Source organism: Cupressus sempervirens, chromosome 2 (genome assembly GCF_028749045.1).
Source record: "Cupressus sempervirens isolate cs-2001-9-10 chromosome 2, ASM2874904v1, whole genome shotgun sequence".
NCBI lineage: Eukaryota > Viridiplantae > Streptophyta > Pinopsida > Cupressales > Cupressaceae > Cupressus > Cupressus sempervirens.
Genome location: NC_143119.1, coordinates 286,386,584 through 286,411,138, shown reverse-complemented (window position 1 = coordinate 286,411,138; position 24,555 = coordinate 286,386,584). Strand labels below are relative to the sequence as shown.

At 36.8% G+C, this 24,555-nt stretch overlaps 1 protein-coding gene across 2 annotated transcripts in view; it reads left to right on the top strand.

The window, feature by feature from the left end:
* LOC149572182 (L-arabinokinase-like) overlaps nucleotides 1-24,555 on the top strand; it is a 307,470-nt gene that overhangs the window by 265,824 nt on the left and 17,091 nt on the right. For both annotated transcript variants that reach the window (XM_089813447.1, XM_089813448.1), the window contains exons 22-24: nucleotides 15,580-15,623; nucleotides 15,734-15,829; nucleotides 15,949-16,025. In XM_089813447.1, coding sequence (XP_089669573.1) covers nucleotides 15,580-15,623; nucleotides 15,734-15,829; nucleotides 15,949-16,025 — 217 coding nt within the window. The remainder of the gene's footprint in view (nucleotides 1-15,579; nucleotides 15,624-15,733; nucleotides 15,830-15,948; nucleotides 16,026-24,555) is intronic.

Genomic DNA, 24,555 nt, shown 5'->3' with positions numbered 1-24,555 from the left:
CTTAAAACCACCAACCGCAGGGTTGAACAACTGATTGACAGCTCAATTATTGAACGTTGGGTGGAGCTGGGCAGTAATAATCCCACAAAGTGCAGCGCTAAACCCAAATTCAGCTCCCAAGTCCTCACGTCAATGCTAGAAACAAATAGCAGGTGGTTAAGCATGACCACGACGCATCTTGGTTACCATGTGGAGCTTAGAAATTGCTATGACAATTCTCGAAAATGTCAAACGCTGCACACATGATGAATGGTTGCTTGCAAGAAACCCACATGAGCCTCATATGAATCACAGTTATGCTGGAAATTCACGAACTCCTTCACAAATCAGTCACGTCTCACAAAAGCTAATCTCCAAAGTTACAGGATGGACAGTATGAGATATGCAATGCTATATAACACAATTTGCTAATGCAATTCTCAAAATTCTCAGAAACTCTTAAGACCGTCAGCCAGATGCACAATAACTGCAGTATTGTTATCCTGCATTTTGTCACCTCAAAATGTTGGTCATAGCACGAAACTTTTTCAAGCTAGTTTTGCGTTTCTCTAAGCTTAAATTTGATATTCAATTGCTTAATGTTGATCGATTGACCCATTTCAATTCGTATATCAAATCTTTTTACTGAAGGCCTTCGTCAAGTCTTTTTCATTTTGTCTTTTGTCGAGCGTTTGCTTGATTTTTGAAGCTTTCATCATCTGTTCTTTTTTTTTGAGTTTGCATTTGTTTGTTTTTAGTCCTTTAATTTTGCTCATGTCATGCCTTTCGCTTTTTACTTTGATTTGGTCTAACCTAGATATAGAGGATACAGTAGGAGAGAGTTGGCCAATTGTATGCCTGAGCACAATTGCCAAGAACTTTTCAGATGAGGCCCTTATACTTTAGCAAGGGCTCACGGGTCAAAAATTAGGAAAGCCACAGCGGCACAAAAAGAAAATATATTTTTTAAGTGTGTCTTTCTCGATGAAATGAGCTCTCATTTATAAGCTTTCATTGGCAAAAGTTTCCATAAAACTCCACTTCAGAAATTGAGGGAGTTTCTCAAAAGAACACAACATTAGAAACTTTCCAACTTGTTTTTTTATAAATATCTCTAAAAGTCATTATTAAATAATATAAACATTATTATAATAATGCAACTCAATGAATAATAAATAAATAAGAGCTCATGAAATTATTAGCCTGATCAATTGCAGGTGACGACCACCTGCCAAGCCACCCACTACACTGCCACTAATAGCCTTACTAAAAATAACAAATTTATAAATAAAAATAGACTTAGTAAAAATAGTAAATCTATAAATAAAAACAGTAAATCCAGAACTGAGACCCCCAAAATGCCTTGTCAGCTCACAAGGGCTGCTATGATGAGATAATTTTGTCAACCGCATAGACCGGCCAAAACTGGGGACATTATAGTCCTCCCTCCCTATGATTGCTTGTCCCCAAGAAATCTCGGAGCAAAATGAACACACAATCCACTTGGATCCCAAAGGTAGAACTTTTTACTATCCCTGCTATCTACAAGCAACTCATGTAGCACACCCAAAGAACGAACATCAACATCAGAATCATTTGAATACTGACCCAAGGTGCTGATGAAGCCAGCAACCCATTGGAACTCAATGCAACTGGAATACCAACTCTGTCCACACTTGAGTTCCCATCAAACTAATAATCACACCCAATTGCATTGTGGAGATGGTAATAGCTATAGGTATTTGAATCACTAACACCAACTCCAACCTCTACCAAAATGTTTGGGGTGTGTAGATCCTACAAGTAGCTATCAATCCCATCTGCAAAAGATGGTGCTAACTGTAATGCCCCGCTCGGAGATCCTTGGAAACAAGGATGAAATACAAGCCATATTTTTTTTTTACAAGAATGAATGCACATGACAACATCATACAAGGATCACAAAGATCGCAACGGAAGACTTCACCACAATCCCGACAACCAATGAATCTTTGAATGCCATTACCAAACTGACACACACAAATAAAAGCCAACAATGACCATGCACATGATGAGGGTTCAAAGAAATGACCACTCATCAACAAAACACCAAATTGGGGCAAATGCATAATCTTGAAATTTGGCTAAGCCTAAAATCCTAAAGCCTTGAAATTTGGCTAAGTTTGAATTTCTAAAGCCTTGAAATTTCCTAGAATCTTTATCTTATCTCGAAGAGATCTGAAATCTATCTCAAAAGATTCGTTGCATATATTAAAATATATCTTAAGTATAAGAAATTATACTTAAACGATATATTTTAAACCCCTTAGAAAGACTTTTGAACTGGAAAGGTGTGAAATCCAATAAGGTGTCCAAAACCAACTTTCAAACCTTCCTCGGCCAAGCCTAACTGCCCCCTATTTCTCGTGCAAGAAAGTGCACTGGTCTCGAATTTCGTGCGAGATCTTGCATCACTTCGTGCGAGAAAGTGTATGGCTTCACACGAGGATTTGTTGCACACTGCGTGAGGATTTGCATTCTTGCACAAGAAATGCATTCTCGCATGAAGAATTACATTCTCACCCAAGGAAGAATATTCTCGTGCGAGGAACTGCCTATCCACGCAAGAAAACACATCAACGCGACAACAAAACAAGAATAAAAAGCATAAAAACATGAAAACCTCCACACCTGGAAGTACCGGATCCACGTAAATCGAGGAATGAACACTCAAGTGCATAAACAAGGAAAAAGGAACATCTATCCATCCAAACCATAGCAGTAAAAACATATTGAATGCAATATCGCAGTGTACAGAAATAACATCACAATAACTGAGCAACCAGACTAAGTACGCAGTTCCTTCCAACTGTCAATAGCATCATAAGACCATCGTGGGTCCTAGCCATCCCCCGCGCGTAACATCCCAAGCCACTAATTAGATCGTCGGTACTATTGTAATAGGGACGTCACTACTAAAACATGCTACAATATAAGCATAAGGAAATCTAACATGGTAGTAGTAAAGCATAAGATACTCCTACAAGTAGATAACATCACCTATCACATGTTGATCATCATAATAAGGAAATCTAACATGCTAAACTGATAAGCAATAGATAATCTAATACAACAATTCACATCATCTAGTCATATGCTAAACATCATAATAAAGAATGCATCAAACAAACTAATATCATCTAAACATGATATCCAAGCATTCCAATGAAAGCATAAATCACAAAAAAGCATACTTCGGAACCCGAAGTACTAAGCGAAAACATCCAGCAATGGTTGCACTAGGATAAAAGACCATCTCTGTACACCGGTTCCTAGCAATGGTGAAGGTAGCTACGCCTCCCAACCACGTGGCACCCATAGGTCTACACCTGCATTGCTGATGGAGATAAAGATCCAACCACAAACACACAAAAACAACATCCATGGCTAACACTCACGCCAGACAGTATGATGGCTGTAACCAAGAACCTAAGACAATGCAAGGAGTAAAGGTCCTGGTCAGAAACTCAATAGGCTACTGAGTAGGGGTTGACATCATGGAGAGTTGCTTGGCATCGAAAGGCCCAAGCTCGGATCGTGTGTCCTCAAACTTAAACGAGTGCTTACACATTATATCTTCGAACTTAATCGAGTGCTCACATTTTATATTCTTAAGTTTTATTACCATTCAGACATTTTATTTAGTTATCACTTATATAAAGCTCCCTCTGCCAACCTATGGCGCCATGATTGCCGGGCTGCGACATAGAAGCTCCCTCCATATGCTACCCTACCCTACCCATGCTCATCTTATGACAAGTGCTTGTGGGCATGCATACTCCCATGCCAACCCTAATGATCATAACTTCCGGAAGTACCACAAAAGATTGGGCCTCGCAAGTCACCTGACAAATGTACGCGCATGTACTTGTGTGTGGCGCACCACTATCACAAAGATCATAACACAAGGACAGGATGAGAACACAATGCAAAATATAACACCCAACCGAAAGCAACTCAATAGGACGTATTTTACACGAATCCCAAAGCCAATAAAACCATACATCATAAAATCACTCAACCGGCCTCAATCTGAGAGTATGGATTCTACACGAATCCCAATGATGTAACAAGACCAAACATCATGAACTCACTCAACCAGTGTCAATGCGAGAGCATGGATTCTACATGAATCCTAGTGTCCACGAAACAAAAGCAAAGGTCCAAAAGAAGCCATAACAACAGATATAAAATCAATCAACCGAACACAAAGTCGGGAGTACAGGTGCAACACACATCCTAATGCAACATAAAAGTGCAATAGTGGTTTGACTGATGTCCAAACGGATCATCCAAGTCCACGACCCACATTATGCCAAGAAAACTCGAGAAAACAGGGTGGCACACAAAATGAGGTAAAAACTCCAAAATTTTAGAAAACTTTAAAATTAAAACCGATTTGGCCTTTGGGTACAAAAACTCCAAAAATCCATAAATAATCAAGTTCGGACACCGTATGCAAAAATGGCCAGCATAACAGTGCAAAACCCCAAACCCTTATCCCGAAAAATAGAAAAATGTTCGTACCCGCCCAACCGGGTAGAACTAACATACAAAAATGGAGGGGAACACTAGTTCTCAGCTTCCAAACAAACGACTACCAAAAATAGAAGTTGAAACAGAGCCGAAACAATAAAACAGGAAAGCCCTACCTCACAGCCAAAAGGGCAAAACGAGAATTTGAACCATAAAATAAATAGTGCGCAAAAATAGCTGAAAATCGTGGCAATCCAAGGTTTCCCCGAGCTGGATCCAACTAGCTCAACCTCGCGACAATCCCACGCCTGTAGCTCCCACAACAAACAAAACAGTAAATCCTCATGAAGAGGATTTTTGGATTTTACTCTCCAACTTTCCAATTCAAAAGTGAGAAGTGAGGAATTAAATTCCTTTTTGGATATTTATTCACTTTTCAAGTGAATAATCGATTAGGGCAAATAACTAGCCAACCTAGTTAAACCCCGAATCGACCCAAATGAAATCAGGCTATTCCTAGAAATAGGAATTCATCTATGGCAAAGTTGCTAGAAATTAAAATAAATCAATTAAAAGGCCCGAAAACCCAAAAACATAGAAATCTCCTAAACAACTTTCGTGACAATGCGAAACTCTAAATGCATAGACATGCTCATTGGTCTAATCACATAATGCAAATGAGTTCAGGTTTAATAATTACTGAAAAGTTTATTTTAAACATTTAATGAAGGATACGTCGACCATATGGGGACGACATTGGTAAAATATGAATGGCTGAATCACTAACTCCATGTGCCACTACTAGGGATATAAATCTTGCACAATAAACAACACGATCAAGTGCAATTGCATATAATAACATAGCCGAAGCAATAATGCATTAAATCACCTAATTTAACCATTTATTTAATTATATTAAAATAATCTATTTACATCACTTATGTTCGCATAAAGCATAACAATGCAGGAATGAAATAAATAACCATAGCATTAAATCCATCACATAATATAATTAGTGATATGTCCAAATATTAGATAACCAGATATCATCATAAAACACACTGTCATCTCAAAATGGCATCATCATGCAATATGATCAGCTGAATAGCATAGTAGTCTAACATCTATGATACTGAAATCAAAGTATAACATTTGATCCTCAGGTCATCTCAAATGTAAAACATGACATAAGTGACAAATATCTCTCAGATCAAAATATAACTAGGTAAATGTCCATAGCACATAACCAAATAATCCAATATGGACAATCCATTTTTAATTATTAAAGCATTTAATAATAGTTTTTAAAACAACATAAAAAGGCACTTAAAACACATAAGTGAACATAGTCATAAACATGACTAACAACTGCTACAGGAACCTAGTCCAGTGTAGCATGGTAATAGTACCCAGTGAAATCTCTACACACATCTCAGGGTAATCACGGAACAACTTCAGTGCACCTGGTAACCATTGGCACAAACCTTAGTGCACCAAAAATCACATCATAATCTCATAAATCAGTCAAAACATAATCAAAGCAATTGATACAGAAATATAAATCCAATCACGTCAACGGTGTAGACCACTCATGGTCACATCATGATCCCATCTCAACGAAAGATCAACAAGGTTGCATCCATCTGGATGACTTACAAAAGTCAAATGGGAGAGGCACTACACTAACTGATCCCATAATGGATGGAATGAAATTGGAGCCAACCCACACCGACGTGAAACCAAGTCCTCTACCTGTGGGTGAAAAGAAAAATGATTAGAACACCTCATAGTGTAATGCTGATAAAACCTCCCAATCTCTGTCAATGACTCATCATCATCAAACTGGAAATTAGAAGATGACTCCAATCTCTAACTTCGAACTACTGTCAGGTAGGATCCCGGGCAACCCTCTCAGCAAACCCAACCTCAAAATTTCTATGGGGAAGCATAGCAGACAGAGTCTCTACAATCTTTCCCACCAACCTTGAATAGCATGAGAGACTCAGATAAGAGTACCCTCAGACACTGTATGAATCCTCCCTCACATTTGAACTCTCTAACAAATACTCCATGAAGGATCCTGTGCAATAGAAATTATATGTGGAAGCATCCACCTGTTACAAGATTCAAGAAGAGTTGGCAGATTAACGGATTTTCGGATGATTCATTGATAAACAGAGGAACAAATGTGTTCCTCATAAAGAATTACAAGGACGTTGTTTCTAAAAGAAACAACGTAGACTGAAGACGGAATTAGAAACAAAACTAGAGACAGGATAGGAAACATTCCTATCTAGACTGAAGACAAAAGAGACAGGATAGGAAACATTCCTATCTAGACTGAAAGACGGACTATAGACAAGTAGTTGACTATTATAGAAAGTATAAGATATTACCTTAATACCCTCCCTTAATGGTCAACGTACGGATGTTGGAACATTCTGTGATAATTGAGACCCTCCCTAGATCTACAGAATGCTGAAACCAAGAAGCTTTGCCAGAAGAGTGCTATGACTCAAAATAAGTTGCAATTACAAAACTTCGTTTTTGTGGAAAAAACGGTAAAACCCAGAATCTCACACAACCTTGCGTATTACAGACAACTTGAAATGATTTTTGACGAGAAAATCAACAAACCCAGAATCTCACACAACCTTGCGTATTACAGACAACTTGAAATGATTTTTGAGGAGAAAATCAACAAACCCAGAATCTCACGCAACCTTGCGTATTACAGACAACTTGAAATGATTTTTGAGGAGAAAATCAACAAACCCAGAATCTCACGCAACCTTGCGTATTACAGACAACTTGAAATGATTTTTGAGGAGAAAATCAACAAACCCATTAAAAACAAAAACAAATTCAGAAGGCGAAAAATGTAGCTTCGCCTTGATCAGGACCTGGAGAAGTCGGACGCTGCGTAACACCCAGAACAAGTTGATCGGTGTTTCGATATTCGAAGATTGCGATGATGCACTGCTTCTAGGTTCCATAATTCCGACCATTGAATTTGGAATTATGTTCGAGCAGAATATTTGTCAGAGATGCCATGACACATTTTTCAATGAAAAACTGTGAAAATCTGTGAAGGCACGTTTTTCGAAGCAAAAATACGAAAGACCCAGAAGAATCAGAGAATGACCCAGAAGAGAGCTCGAAAAACCCAGAAGGAATCTGCTGCCATTTTTTGGATCCGCTGGCTCGAAAATCGAGGCACAAAAATCGAGGCACCCAGAGAAAACGGACGACAACCCAGTTGAGCTCTCGAAAAACCCACCAAGAATCTACAAACAAAATATTTTTTCGACCCCAAAAATTAGGGTTTCGAAAAAAAACGGCCCTAGCTGAAAAAAAGCTTGAAAAAACTTCAGATTTCTTGATAAAAAATGGCAGATTTTTCTTCAAGGATTGATGTGCATGGACGAATGGGGCTAGAGTGTGCTGAACAAACACAGGCAGACTTGAGTTCGGGAATTTCTCTAGGCCGAAAACCCTAAGCGGGTTTTAGAGAAATTCAACAGAAATAATTTTGAAAAAATTTAAACAAATAATTTCACGAAGAAATTATAAATTTTTTCAAAAAAATTTAAGTAATAGCTCTGATACCATGTTACAAGATTCAAGAAGAGTTGGCAGATTAACGGATTTCCGGATGATTCATTGATAAACAGAGGAACAAATGTGTTCCTTATAAAGAATTACAAGGACGTTGTTTCTAAAAGAAACAACGTAGACTGAAGACGGAATTAGAAACAAAACTAGAGACAGGATAGGAAACATTCCTATCTAGACTGAAAGACGGACTATAGACAAGTAGTTGACTATTATAGAAAGTATAAGATATTATCTTAATACCACCTACTCCCCTATGACCCACAGCTGATTCCTCTAAAAATGTGGCACTGTCAACTGTCCAATGCTATCAGCTATATGAGATGAAGAAATAGATTCGCTTCCAGTAGAAGGAAGCAAATCAACATGAGAGCTCAACTCCCCTGATACTCTCATCTCATTTGTACCTACTGCACCCATATCTTGGACAGATGTGTCGGCCTTATCATCACATCCATCATCCCCAACCATAGAAGAAAACTCACCACCAACCATAATATGCAACTAAACTGGATCTGGGGCTGGTGTGGTCTGAACATGCTCCAACTCCACGGTCACCTCATCCAATTGTGACTGTGACTCCTGAAGAGCCAATTGAGTACACTGAAGAGAGTCCATAGTCACCTCAAGCTCTTGGGTGAGCTCCACCACCACCTCTTCTTTCTCTAACAATGTCTTATGACAGGTGCTACCCCACTCCAGAAGGTAATCCCATTTAGCAACTAGCTACGAGTAATTATGCTTCAAGATCCTGACAGCCTCTCGAAGCGCATGAACCTCTGCTAGAGAAAGAGACCTATTTCCACACTCATCAAACTTAGGCGCACCCCAACTAGATGATGCCCAAGAGCTGAAGAAATGTCACTATCACTCACCTTTAGCTGACTGGTCACATGATGTCTCTGTAACCCCTGACTCCTATGCAATCTCTTTGTCTCACTAACTGCACTATGATAGGAAATTGAATCCGAATTGCCCACCACAAGATCACTAATACGTGTGCCATCATGCTCGCACAACTCCTCATCCAAAGAAATGGAAGCCGTCACAATATCAATCTTCTCGCATGTTTGAACTTCCACCTCAAACGTAAGATCATGTAAACATCAATCCTAGGACTCATCAAAACTCTCCTCGGAGTCATCACCCAATATCTAATAAGGGATATCGTAACTAGTGCAAGTCATAGTATCATCAGATGTGTCCATACCATCTGCATCCACATCTCTTGACTTCGTTGTGACACCTATATCACCAACATCATAGTTGGGTGACTCCATACGTGCCTCGGTGCCACCTAGGGAAGCAACTGCCTTCTATACTAGAGCAACACTATAGTAGCTGAAATATAAGTCTCCAATAACAACTCTCTCCTCCGGTGAGTCTAAAAAGTTAGTGACAACTCCATCATCAACTGCCTCTGAACTAACCATAGCGACTACCTTGGAAGCCTCAACCTGTTGAAGCTCAGTGTTGCTATCCATCATAGACACATACACGTCCCTATGAAACGAGTCCATGATCAACATTGTGGATAGGATTAGCAGGTGCCGTACTAAATGAAGGAACATCAGCATCATGGACACTTGTTGGGGAAAAACTCAGGTCTCCTTCCCTGCAACCTCGATGTCAGTCCTCTAAAGGCGGAAACCATATACCTCACTACCCTCTTGATTGTCGTTGGATCCGACAAGCTCTCCACCAGCCTCTGTTGATGAAGCTTAAGTTTCTCCATACTCTCTTACAAAGCATTCATTTTTACGCTAACTTCCTCATTACTCCATTGATTTCTAGAATCGCCAATCCTATGTTTGTCCATAGTTGGAAAAATTAAAGTGGTTGTCACTCTAGTAATCAGATCTGAAAATTTTCAATGTCAACACCGAACAAAATAAAAACTGAGCCCAATTCCTATAGGCTGGCAGGAAAACGCTCTGATACCACTGTAAAAACCCTTATGTCCGCTATAACTTTATAAAACCAATTTTTTTAATATTTAATGGTTAGACATTCTATCAAACACTTGTATAGCAGCCTCATAACCATTGTTAATGACGTAGCTAGATGTGAACTGTCATGCCACCACAGTCAAGCCAAATACTAAATGATATTTGTAATTCAACTTGATAAATATCAACTTATAATTTATTATTCAAACCCCTGGGGTTGCAGACTTACACTCAACAAAAATAATGATGAAAACTATGGTTACACTACCCAATAGCAACAATACAATTCTGACATTCACTTATTGGCAAACCATGTGCAAGATATAAGAAGAACCTGATTTGATAATGTCAATGATTGGCCATAATATCGGAATCGCAATCCAGATTGAAGTCAGCTTTATCCTTCTATCAATTCGCAGCCTCTAGATGTGCATGTAATCATGACCCTGAAAACCTTAAAGCACTAATTGCAAGGCTGAATAACTGATTGACAGCTCAATTATTGAATGTTGGGCAGTAATAATCCCACAAAGCACAGTGCTAAACCCAAATTCAGCTCCCAAGTTCTCATGTCAATGCCAAAAACAAATCGCAAGTGGTTAAGCATGAACTGTGCTTAGAAATTGCTATGACAATTCTGGAAAATGCCAAACGCTGCACACATGACGAATGGTTGCTTGCAAGAAACCCACATGAGCCTCATATGAATTGCAGGTATGCTGGAAATTCACAAACTCCTTCACATATCAGTCATATCTCACAAATGTCAATCTCCAAAGATATAGAATGGAAAGTAGAAGATATGCAATGCTATATAACAATACAATTTGCTAATGCAGTTCTCAAAATTCTCAAAAAATTCTTAAAACCCTCAGCCAAATGCACAATAATTTTAGTATAATCAATAGGATTATTCTTCTCCCTAGATACAGAAGATACAGTAGGAGAGAGTTGGCCAATTGTATACTTCGACACAATTGCCAAGAACTTCTCAGATGAGACCCTTACACTTCAGCAAGGGCTCATGGGTTAGAAATCAAGGAAGCCACAAAGGCACAAAAAAAAAAAAAAAATTTCAAGCATGCCTTTCCTGTTTAAATGAGTTCTCATTTATAAGTTTTCATTGGCAAAAGTTTCCATAAAACCCATCTTCAGAATGTAATGTCCCCTCTTTAGTGCAACATGGCATTGTTCGTGGATTTGCCTATTACAGACTCTTGTAGGCAGATGGGATTGTTGAGAGAGTCATTTTGGCATTTATTTGGTGATTGGATGGCTTATTATGCTCTTGGAGATATTATTTTATTTATATTTTATCATCTCTTTTTATACGAGGCCTACTTGTTGCACTTTATTTTATAAAGTTATTTATTATAAAAAGTGCATTATAACGGGATTTTATAACGGATGTTTCTAGAAGTTCTTAGTAACTTCTAGAAGTTCTCAGTAACTTCTTAGGAAAGTAAATAAATAGAGGGCTTGGCCTCCCATTTGGATATACGGGATTTGATGACTCAACTACATCTTCCATGAGCATTTGTGGAGCTTGACAGTCTGCAAATATTCGACATAATCCTTGAGAAGGATACCTCTCAAGAGATTGCATAACTGAGGAAGTGAAAGACCTTTTGAAGGGTTGCACATTGGAAGTGGTATTCAGCCATTTCATGTTGGGCATATCTGAGGATTCAGTTTGAGGGTTTGATAGTGATTGCATAAGGGCTTGAAATTCATCTACCCATTGGAGAATTAATTTGACAAGGGTTTGGAAGCAATTCAGTACATTTCTGTGAAGTACATACCAGGGCCTGTGACACACATTTTTACTCATATCTTCCTATCCCTTTGGAGTTCAATTTTATGCATTTGGGAGGCTAGGATATAACCCCAGGCGATTCTGAACATAGCATTTTTGGCAGCCAAAACACTTGCAAAAAAATTACTATAGCTGTCGTACATGTCCGTACTCTACGGCCAGGTTCAGCAGCAGGGTACAGTGCAGTTTCTGGACCAGTTTGGGGAAGTAGTTCGGGTGTCTCTTGATCAGCATTCATCAACAATAATCTGCATCAATTTCCAGGTTCCAATTTAACGTGTTCGGTCTTAGGAATAGCAATAAGAGTCTGTTATTTATTGATTTAAAAAAATAGTACAGACTGTAACAATCTAGCATATGTATTAAAATCAGTCACTGTTATTCATTGGAATCATATATATGTATTTGGAAAGTCATAGTGAATATAAATGCATTGATAAGGTCTTGACATTGCAATAGTTTCATTGTTCATTTGAATGTTGTAATTGGCAACCCTCCTGAAATACATCATTGTTTGGTACTGTTCTTACATCACTACATTTTATGCATATTGGCACTGTTATTACATTAGTTTACTGTGGGTTTGTTGCACAACAAATTTTTGAGCATGGAGTTAAACCTTAATAGTACAAATCAGTTTGTTTGCCAAGTGTTTGACGGAATTCCCATAGTACACACTCAGTTCCATTCTACAGCACTATAGGTCAGATTGCATGCCAAGTGTTTGACAAAATTCTGTACTCCAGCATTGGTAGTTGTTAGTAGTCTCTTAGTAAGGATCACTACACAGAAAACAAGGAAGTTTCCCAAAAGAACTCAACGCTAGCAACTTTCCAAATTGTTTTTTTAGAAATATCTCTAAAAGTTATTATTATAATAATATAAACATCATTATCATAATGCAACTCAATGAATAATAAATAAATAAGAGCCTATGCAATTATTAGCCTGATCAGTCGTAGGTGACAACCAACTGCCAAGCCACCCATTGCACTGCCAAGAATAGAAACTACTTAAATAGACTTACTAAAAATAGTAAATCCATAACTGAGAACCCCAAAACGTCCTGTCAGCTCATGAGGGCTGCTATGATGAGCTAACTCTATCAACTGCACAGACCGGCCAAAAATGGGGACATTACATGAAATCATAAAACAAAAAAAGATAAAGGCTATTAAGGTAGAAGAATAAAGGCACTAGAAAACAAAGGACGTGGAAATAAAAAGGAAGAAATGACATTAAAAATGATGAGAGAAATGGTTATAAAAATTTAATATGATCTTGAAAAAATAGGGATAGAGAAGAACAGTGAAGTGGCAGAATTGAATTGGATAGTCAAGGTCTAGGTAAGATAATAATAAGAATTGGAGATTGAGAAGTGAAGGGCAGAGGCAATAGAGGAGAAACATGCACACAAGTGAAGAGAAAAGGAGAGCAACGAGAAGAGTTGGGAAGATTATGCCCAGGGGAATTTATAATTTGTAGCTAGGCAAGACTTAGACCCCAAATTCTCATCTCTATTCAGATTACGTGGTGTTTGATTTCGAATGAATGTATTCTAAGAGCTTACTTTCCAATGCATTAAAAAGTATAACTAGTTATTTAGAATTTCCAAACTTGATAATTCATCACAAAAATTGACAGAGCAGTCCTTTTATCATTTGATTGCCAAGCAACAAAAGAAGATTTATTTTCTCAAGAATTCTAGTTTATAAATCTTCTAAACACAAAAGGGAGCTTCATTTATTCATTTTGGGATCAATCAAACTTGCTAGATCTCTATGTTAATCTCAGTTTGACGTCGGTTGAGATTTCCCTTAGTCTTCAGAAGTTGTTACCATACGAAGAACATTGAGTTCACCTGAAGTTTCATCATAAATGATATTGTTGGAAAGGTTCTTCATAAGAGTGTCCACTATTTCAAAGTATCCTTCTAATCATAGGGAATGTGAAGCAAATGTTGACATCGTTGCATAAAAATCTCATTTAATGGACAGAAAACGAAACAGAGCACAGCTGCTGCGAATCGCTATATATATTTGCTATTGAACTTATTTTCATTAACATTTATAATGGCTCTTTGAAATAATTGAAGAGAATAGGGGTAAAAATGCCATTTTTCAATGCTCCAAACCATCTAGGCAAACCAAATTGAAAATTGTACGCCATTTCCAAGACATAGCAAGCTACTCCTTATTTACACTCTTTGAGAAAAATGAAAAACTAAATTTATGTATCGCAGAGCAGTATCCAGAGCCAGAGGTAAACAGACACATTCCAATGTATGAGAAAAGTACAAAATTCCAGATAGCCTGACAAATACAAACATGTGTCCTACTCTATGGTCGTGCTCTTCCCTTCGCCAGCTCCCGTTTTTAAGAAACCACAGTTTACTTCCTCAATTGGTGATTACATGGGTAGTCAACCTGCAAGCCTCATTTTTCAATTGCACGCATTGAATGCCATTGCCAGAACTACTCAATGCTGCTTGTTATTTGATTAATCAAAGTTTTGCCATGGCAGAAAATTTAACAAATTAAATAAATATTGGTGTTTATCTGCAATAGTCAAAGCTGTCCCCCAAAACACACAAATATAGTTTAGGTACTTGGCGATACAATCTTTACCAAGTTAAGGAGAATGAAATCTAGCATTGCAACCTGCTGATGCAGTCATTTAAAACAGCAAGCAAAATCTTGCAGCAAAAATGTAAGGTATTTTTTTTTGGCCAACTGAATAGAAGAAAATAAATAAGAGTATGGCAGATAAAACTTAAAAACTCTCAATTCAATACCAATGAAACATTTAACAGCTGTTCCATTCACAATCAGTGAATATAGCTTCTTCTAAAGAAAGTGAAAGTACTTCAAACTTTGAAATATTCTAAACAAAAGAATAAAGGACCGGAGACGTCATTTCATGTCAATATCAGTCATATCAAATGCATAATGTTAAATTGCAAAACAATGTGTAAAATTTAAGCATAACAATTTTTTACTTTTCTTTGGTTGTGCCATTTGAATTGCCAGATATAGTGCATTGCAGATCTTTGCCAAGTTGCATTGTCATGATTCAGGATCACTTTTGTAACAACCCTTGTAGGGTGTTAGCATTTTGTATCAGACTACCACTTAGATTACAGTTGTTAGCTGGAGCAGTTATAGATTTACACAAAACAATGCTCGGATTGCAGTTTTCCTTTCAGAAACCCATGATCTAGTATGAGATGCAATGTGTAACACAATCACACCTGTAGAAATATTTAATAATAAAACAATGATGGGTGATGAGCTATGACAACTTCAGAAGTATGATACAAATTTCATGTTTGCATGATTAAATGGCCCTTGTGAAGCACAAGTCTCTCAATATTATTAATACTTCAGTCAAATGCTAACTAAATCAAGTTATTTGTAGCTGGTTCTTCAACAAATATTTAAGTGCCTATGATGCATCCTCAGTAAAACTCAATTTTGGTTAGGAGAATTTTTGAATCTTTTGAGGTCTAGCATCTTGACACAAATAAATATCTGATAAGACTCCCCATATAACCTTTCTGTACTGCTTATGTTATATTTATATACAAAACTATTAGAAGAATGGATCATCTATTTGTTAATAAATAAAAATAGAGCTATTCTAATTTATGTCCGATTTTAAGATATCTTGAGATAACAGCTGGTTAATTTTTATTTTGGTCTGCAGGATTAGATATTTCACCTAGGGATTTAGCTTTGCTTTGCCAAAAGGTATGCACCTCATAGAAACAACTTTCTATGGTTGCTTTATTCTTTGAGTTGACTATTATTCTTATCGTTGTTCAAGAATATATTTGAATGGTGTTCTCAATATACATCAGGTGGAAAATCATATTGTTGGTGCTCCCTGTGGAGTAATGGACCAAATGACTTCAGCATGTGGCGAAGCAAACAAACTATTAGCTATGGTGTGCCAGGTGTGTCTGATGTAATGGCAAAGACATTGCTTGTCAATTATAAAATCTTTATAAAATAAATGATTTGTCCAAATGTTTCAAAGTGATGCATTATTGACATGTATTGTGATGAATCGCAGCCTGCAGAGGTAAAGGAGCATGTGAATATCCCAGCACACATACGCTTTTGGGGCATTGACTCAGGGATACGACATAGGTATGGCTCTACAGGGATAAACAATTCCACTAATTGTGTAACTGATCAATAAGAAGAAGAAAATATCTTACTTCCTAATTGTCTACATGTCTTGGCTCATGTTGACCCAAGCAAGGATGGTGCTTATCTATGATAATTAATAGTTTATACTTTATGGTTTAAGTAAAATCTCTCTGTTCTCACACACAATTATAGTTAGAATTTGTGTGAAGGTGAGAGAGGTGGGGTTGGTATGATAGGGAAAGAGTGATCAAATGACTTGCACAATATAATATTATAATAGGAAACATGCTGCAAATAGTTGATAGTAATATATACCACTTTGAGGGTTGGGGTTAAACTCATACAGTAATAGTTAAGTGGTGGAGGTGTTCTTGTTTTCACCAAGGTTCAAATGTCTATGCTCACTTAAGTGTTAATGCTACTCTTGGCATGTTTGTGCTCTATAACTTTGTTGTGCTCAAGCTCTAAAAGTCCTAAATTTATTGATAAGAATAATGCCACTTCCAAGGGGCAACCTCGTTATACACTTAAAGGAGGATATTTCCAATTGTATTCAATAAGAAGTTAGGACACAATACTCAAAATCACAATAGTAACTGGATACGTATTTCTTTATACATAATTATGCCTTGGCTGCCACTCAGGTCAACTTAGATTAGCAGGTGGCTGTGGAGATGGAACAACATTGGTTTCTTTGCTTTGATCAACAAGAGGTTCAATTTCTTTGAGTTGCAAACCTTGTATGCTTGTATTGCCATTGAAACTTCACTAGGGGTGGGAGTGATAACTCTTTTGATCCAGAGTTCTTCTCTCCCTTTGCATTATCCATCTTATTGGAGTAAATTGTAAGCATCAGATCAACTGTTGCCAACTTAGTGATATTATCTCAGTTGAATGGTGTTGAATTAACTGTTTTTTCAATCATCCTTGTGAAACTTCTTATCATAGATTCTGCTGTTTCTGCTCCTGTACTATCATCTTTCATAAATTGCACATGGATAATTTGATGTTTCTTATGAATCTCATCAATGATCAAATCACACTCCTTAGAAATCTGTTATGTTCTGCCATAAGTGTCTCATAATTTTGGCTCTCCATCATACACTTTTCTTCCATACTTAATATTTGTTCTTGTTAAGATTAGCAAAGGATGTTTCAGCAATAAATTCAACTACCCCAAATTTCAAAATTTATTTGTTATCTTTATAGGCTTTCTGCCAATTTGAATCTTCATTCTTTATATTCAAGCTCTTTGTATCAAATTATTTCTTTAGAATAATTTCATTATCATACACTTATCTGACTTAAGTAATATATTTAGACCCCTTTTCAATGTTTTTCCACATCCATTCCTCATTTTATTTTCCAAGTGCCTATGCTTTTGAACTTTATATACCATCTGTACTAGCAGGGGTGCTAGGATCAAAAGAGATGCTTGACTGATTGGCTGTGGTATATAATTTATTAATGTTTTTACAAAATCAGTTATTGTTTTCACCAATTGCTTTTAATCTTTACTTATTTTTTCCATTCTTTTGAACTCTTTCCATTAATCTTGTGGCTATATCCTAGAAATTGTGTAAATCCACATGCCTCGATGGAGACCCTCGATCTACCTTTTGAATGGTGAAATCATTCATTGAGATTTTTTTTTGGTCTCAATGGCTGGGCTACCAACGCAATGGTTTCCTATATCATTATATTCTATAATTCTAGAGGCATTGTTTTGACCTTTTCACACATTGCCCCATTGCAAATAGAGACCCTCTCTCTTTTTGTCCACTTGGCCTTTTCGGCTTTGGTTTTTTTGGTAGCTCTAGTGTCAATCTCATTTGTTTCCTTTGACTAATTAAGAAGCGTGTTGACCAAGTCTTAAGTCGGATCCCATCCTCCATCATTCAAGGTTTCAAACTGAAGGTGCTTCTTGATTTTGAATTTTGTCAAGCTTTGAATCTTTTGGAAAGGAAGATTTAAACAAGCCAAGTAAAGCGATTTCGAAGCTCGAGTGCTGATGCAAAGTTAAGGGGACTTGTAGAATGAGTTGAAATGATTAAGTGCGAGTCAATCCCAACAATAATAAACATGATAGAACATGAAGAGGGCCTTGGTTCTAGTTGAGAATGTAATGTCCCCATTTTTGCCAATATCAGAGTTTGAGAGATCAGCCTATTATTGTGATCCTCATAGGCTAATTATTGTGGATAGAGGGCCTTTTGAGGCAGTGGCTTGGCTTGGGAGGGTCTTATCTTCTCCACAATTCAGTAAGTTACATGTTGATCTTCATTTGGCTTAGATTGGACTTCATTTAGGCTTAGTTTTGTGTACTTACTATTTGTGGTAAGTTGGGTGTTGATTGAGATGGATCCTTTGTATTTTTGGAAAGTGCATTTGGTTACATGGAGAAATAATAGGCGTGACTCCTATTTTAGATGACACATTTAAATGATGAGTATTAAATCATTAAATGACTTATTATAAAGTTATAATTTAACTTTATAATATCACTTAAGTTAAGGGTTGAGTCATCATTGGAAGGGGCCATTTATTTCATTAATATGATGTCTAAGCCAAGTATTAAATGTTGCTAGAAGGGTTAAGTTGCAAGTTTCAAGAGTTGAGTTCTTTTGGGAACTTTCACGATTTTAGAAGTTGAGCTCTTTTAGAAAGTTTTGTCAACAAAAACATTATAAATATGAGATCATTTCATTGGGAAAAATACACTTGAATATTTATTTGCTTTTCTTGCCTTTGTGGCTTTCTAAAGTTTTGAAGTTTGTGCCCTTGCTGAAATATAAGGGTTTGTTCTAAGGATTTGTTAGCCACTGCTGAAGTATAGCAATTTGATTTGTCTTCTCAATTGCATTACCTATGCAAGACAAGCTGATGTTTGTGAGTGAATTGGTTTGATTCGAAAGGATTTGGAGATAGAAATTATAAGTTGCAAACTCGCGTTTTCCTTTGGAGGTTGATGTTTTCTTTATTGGGGCAGTGTCTATTACATGCTAACAGCGATCTGCCTTAAGTTGGAGGGAGCATACTGTTGTACATTGTTCCTCATACAAATCTGCTGGAATTTGATATTTACAGCAATTACCTATAGGTTCTTCATTTAATTGAAAATTTCATCAGAGTTGTAGTTATGTGTTTCTGTCATTAGACTGCATGCCAAGTGTTTGTAAAAATGTTTATTGGCTGTAGATGCACATTTCATAGGCTGAAATCATATGTATGTATTTGAATGGTAAAAAAGATTGCGTTTGTACTTCAGCTTCTTTGTTTGGACATCTAATAAACATTTGCATGCATCTATACTAAATTTGAACCATTACAAGCAAGTAGAAGTAATCTAAAGATAAAAGACAGCAAGATAGAGATTTCATGCAAAGTGTTTGACGAAATGTCGAACCATTAATCTTGTGAAGAAAAAATGATGTTTAATTATGTGATTACCTGTTGAGGGTTATTACAAAGAAAGGAATTCTAGAGTATTTCATTGGGTGAAGCAATGTGTGCAAGATACCCAAAGTTCCATTAGTGCCATAACTTGGTGGAGAATAGAAATTTCAAATAAAAGTCAAAAGGTATGATGCAAATATTTGATTTCAATCACATGCACCTAAATGGGAGATCCTCATAAAATAGTTTTCTTATTCTCCTTCAAATGCAACAAGAAAAGAAAGAGAAGAGGAAAGAACACTATTAGAACACCCATGATGATAAATGCGAAAGTGCAAGGATTGTTTAAGTGGTAAAATTGGGTTGAGTGTTGATTACATGGCGATAAGAAAGATAAAAAGTGAGCCGATTTCACGGAATAAAGGAAAATCCTTCAAAAGAAGAAAAATCCTCCAAAAGAAGAAAAAAAAATCAGAAAAATGAAGGAAAATCTTACAAAAGAAAAAATAACTCCATATGAAGAAAAATCCTTGAAAAGTAGAAAAATCATCCAAATGAAGGAAAGTCCTCCAAAAGAAGAAAATCCTTAAGAAAATAGAAAAATCCTCCAAAAGAAGGAAAACAATTCAAAACTAGAAACGTCCGCCTAAAGCCCAAAATGTGTCAAAGCTTGGATTCAATGGAATGAAGGAAAATCCTTCAAAACAAGAAAAGTGTTGTCCACCTAGCTCCTAGAATGGAAACTATTTGTGTCCAAGAATTAAGCTTTAAAAAGAATCTAAGAAGTTATGAATGCCTTGATATATTTGCTATTTTTGGAATGTTCTATTTTTTAGTATATCTATTTTTAGTAAGTTTCGTTACGACCTGGAATGGCCTTATTAACTTCAAAATAAATTACTAGTTTTAGTGTTGTCTATATTTAGTAAGGCTATTGTTAGTAAAGTCCATTGCCTCTCGGATGAATCTCATCTTGACTTTGGAACAACTTACTATTTTTGGCAAAAAGTGAGCTTTAGCCAGTAAAGAGATAAAAGGGTTTTTAATTCTATATCTAGAATAACGAGCAAGCGAGGTATTCAATCAAAAAATGGTTATCTAGAAACACCTTCAAAATATCCAAAAGTGGAAAGGCATGAAAACATTGGAAAAATGGTTGTTGGAAAATTTTTCGTTCATAGAAGAAAAAGTTGGAAATCTTGAAAAAATTAGATATCTTGAAATCTTTAAAAATTTTGAAATCTTGAAAAATTCGTAATGTTGATTTTTTGTTCTTCATAGAAGACAAAATGGCCGTGTTGGAAAATTTCTTCTTAATGGAAGAAAAATGGATGAGTGTTGGAAACTTCCTCGTTCATAGAAAGATGAAAAAATGGCTAAATATTGGAAATGTAACCTTAGTTGTTGATTCAGGTTTGGGGTAAGATTCAAGTTCGAGAACCCGATTTGTGGATTCATAATTTTTTCCATTATGATTCAGAAGGATTCGTGTGTGTGTCTATATATATATATGGATTCCTCTATACTTATTCCATGTTTAGCTTACGAGTCCTAAGGGAGTCACCTGGATTCACGTCAGATTCTCTCAGGTCCACGTGGATTCATGACAGATTTGTACAAGGTCCAGATTTGACCTTGTGGATTCGTCTAAATTTGTGGTCTGTGAATCCGGTCAAATCCGGCTCCTATGTGAATCTAGTTTGAAGTAGTTTGCGAATTTGGACCCGATACAGACATGGATCTAGTTCGGACCCCAGATGCGCGAATTTGATAACTAAGGAAATAACTCCATGGAAGAAATTGCAAGGAATAGATAAAATTTGGCGAAGTATGAAAATTTTGTTCCTAGATCTCAAATTTCACCCTCTTCAAGTATGCACCCATGGGTTGAGAAATGATTAATGAGAATAAACAAAAAGGTTTTATTTTTGGGAAAATGAAAGGAAAACCATGACAGTGGATTTAAAGCATTAGAGGAGGAAGGTGTAAGGCTTGATGAGAGAGACAGAGAATTTTTGGATAAATAAAATGTCTCTCTAGAGAGAGATTATATGTAAGAGGTTTATATGTTGCATTTCGAATTTCTTGCATGCTTCTTATGTTGGTTATCTCTATTTTGCATGAAAAAAAGCTCCAGTTCTAGAAATTCAAGAAAGACACTCAAGTCCCAAAATTCTAGTCCCTATATCAAAGACATCCAAGTTTTGAGCGATCTAATCCAAGGCATTCGAAGTTCAAAAGTTCAAATCTAGAAATCCAAGAACATGCCCTAGGAAGGTCTGTATGATGAAAGTTCTAAGGTGACATAATCATCAACAAAGGATTCCAATCCATTTCAAGAAGTTAAATCTCAAACTTGTACATGGAAATATGGAAATGCTCAATGAAATAGTTTGCAAGGGAGCATTCAAAGTTGGTGCTGGGTTACAAAATGATGCTATCAAGATAAGACACAAGCTTACATGACAACCCAACAGGTTGACACGAGATCCGGCCATCTCTACCAGCTAATCAAGGTTCTTCAAGTCAAAGTCAACACATTGATGGAAAGAAATCAAGAATAATCCAATCAGGGCAGTAGATGCATTTAATGCATAGTGGACATTCATCTCACCCCACTTTTCTACTAGATGGCCATGCAATATTGGGCATTTGCTACCCACTAAAATGGTAGCTTCTTTATGATTGCGTTGTGTGGACCACCTTTTATGAATGTGAATTTATTTTCTCACCCCAACTTTAATTAGGGTTGAGGTGGAAAAATCCAGGCCATTGGTTATTGTTTTGATCCATGCCACTCGTTGTAACTAGGGTCCTATATAAAGGCCTCACTTCTCCTTTGTAAGGTAGTGGATTTTGAGACTATTGCTATGGGCTACCAAGATTATAGAGTTCCCATTGGTTGTCTCATATTGATTACTTGATGTATTTTGGTGCTTGCATGGTTTCATTATTCCCTCATTTAGAATAGTGTTGTTTGATAAAATGCTGTGATTTGAGTGGAAAAATGTATGGTGTTTGATGAATTTCCTTGGCCCATACTTTTGACAGTTTGTTGGTTGTAAGTTGTGTAAAGTTATCCCAAGACCCTTTATATGGATGCTTAACTTCTTTACTATATTCATTGTTCAAAATGTTAGTGAATAAGTATGATTTGAAAATTCTTTGCTTTACCCTTAGAAGATTGCACTATTTCTTGTGGAGTTGTAGTTGATCTTGGTGAAGAAAAAGTTGGTTATTGGGAGATTGTCCACTAGAGTATCTACTGATCTCATTGCCCTTAGGAGTAGGTTAAGATCCTTCAACCCTTTCCCCTTTAATTTGAGCTCCTTTCAGTTGCGTCATTCAAAGAAGCACACCACATGATTTTAATATTGGTTCAGGTTTTCTAGTCAACATCGTGGAACAAGGGAAGAACAATTTGAATGTGAGTCCCTTTGTGATACCTGCATATCGCATCAACCATTGAGCTCATTCACAAGTCAAGATCTGATGCAGAGGGATCTTTGCAGTTTGTTGTGTGATCCATTGCAATCTTAGCACACAAATGATTTTGGTCAAGAGTGGATTAGATACTTCGGTATTTTGTTCTATTGTTTGGTGAGTTGTAAAACACACATCAACAATTATTTTATGTCTTCTTCACCCTTGGAACCTTATGGAGAAAATATCCTACAATGTCTTGATTGTTAAAGTTATGTTGCTGTGAGTTAGATCATTACATGTAATTGTCTATAATGGTTTTGTTCTCTCTTTCTCTCTCTTATCATGAGTGTATGAATTCTGTGTATGTTCAAAATTTTGTTGGAGAAATCTCACAACAATACTAGAATTGACAGCTTGAGATGGTTCCAATTATGTTGTTAAAGAAACTGTTGAACTGACGTCGGTTCTCTTCTACTCTCTCTTTGGTCCATTTTGTAACCTTTGTGTCATTCATCACTTGGCATCATTTCTTATGTGCTCACTATTGCCATGCATTATTGTGGAGGTTTTGAAGGAATTTATTAGTCATGTTAGCATTCATCAGCAATTATTTGTAACTATAGTCTTTTTGTCTTTCACATGTGTGTCTCTTTGATGCTATGGAAGAATCCATTCAATAAAGAAACTATGGAACGTTTGGAGGTGTGTGTGGTTGTATATAGTCGGTTCTTTTGTATTTTGTAGAAAACAAATGTTGGAGATCTATCGGTGTATGTATTGAGTGCTAGCTGCTTGTGTGTGTATCGGGTGCTACTTGTCTATGTGTGTATCAGGTGTTGCACACCTACATGTGAATTGGCAGCCGACTGAGTGTATGTGTGCTATGTTAATGAGCCAAGTGTTGTATTACCGACAACTGTTGATGTGATAACATGATCTCTCCAAAAGGCTATCATTGGAACTGCTACATATATTACCGGGTCTACCTTCTTCATATACTTGAACCAACGATTGCAAATCGAGGACCCATACTAGACCTTAGAGGAAATAACAAAATGGTATGTCTTTTTTAATTTTGTTTTGGTGACATTTTAGTGGTGTATAAGGGGCATGGGATTCTCATGCACCCTTGCAAGTCAATAGGTTTTAAAAAAGGCATGTTTCTTTTTTTTTTTTAATGTTGGAATGCCTTGACATTGAGGGGGATGGCTTGGGGGATGTCTTAGATGTTTCCAACCATCTAGGGGATGACCAAGCATCCCTTGAAGTTTTCAAAATCACCCCACAAAGGAGGAAATGTACACATGCATTTCTTGAAAATTGCAAAATTGGAGGGATGGTTGAGAGATGTCCACTAATGTCCTACTATACCCAAAATGGTAGGGAGTATGGAGATGTAGGCTTTAGAGGGTCAGGATGCATCCATATGGAACACAGTAAAACTTGATTCAAGCTCAGGCAAGATAAAACCATGTTAAACAATGTGCCATTTGATAATGAGATTTATATTCAATTCCTTAGGAGACATAGCACAATTTAATATATACAAATGTTGAGTTTGAGTTGAGTCAACTACCACATCCCATTTAGGTGGTTGCTTGCATAAGCCTATGGACAAGGCTAGTGCAAACCCTAGGCAAATTTGATGGACGAAATACCGCTTAGTAGTTATACTAAAGGAATCCTTGAAAGATGAACTCAGCAA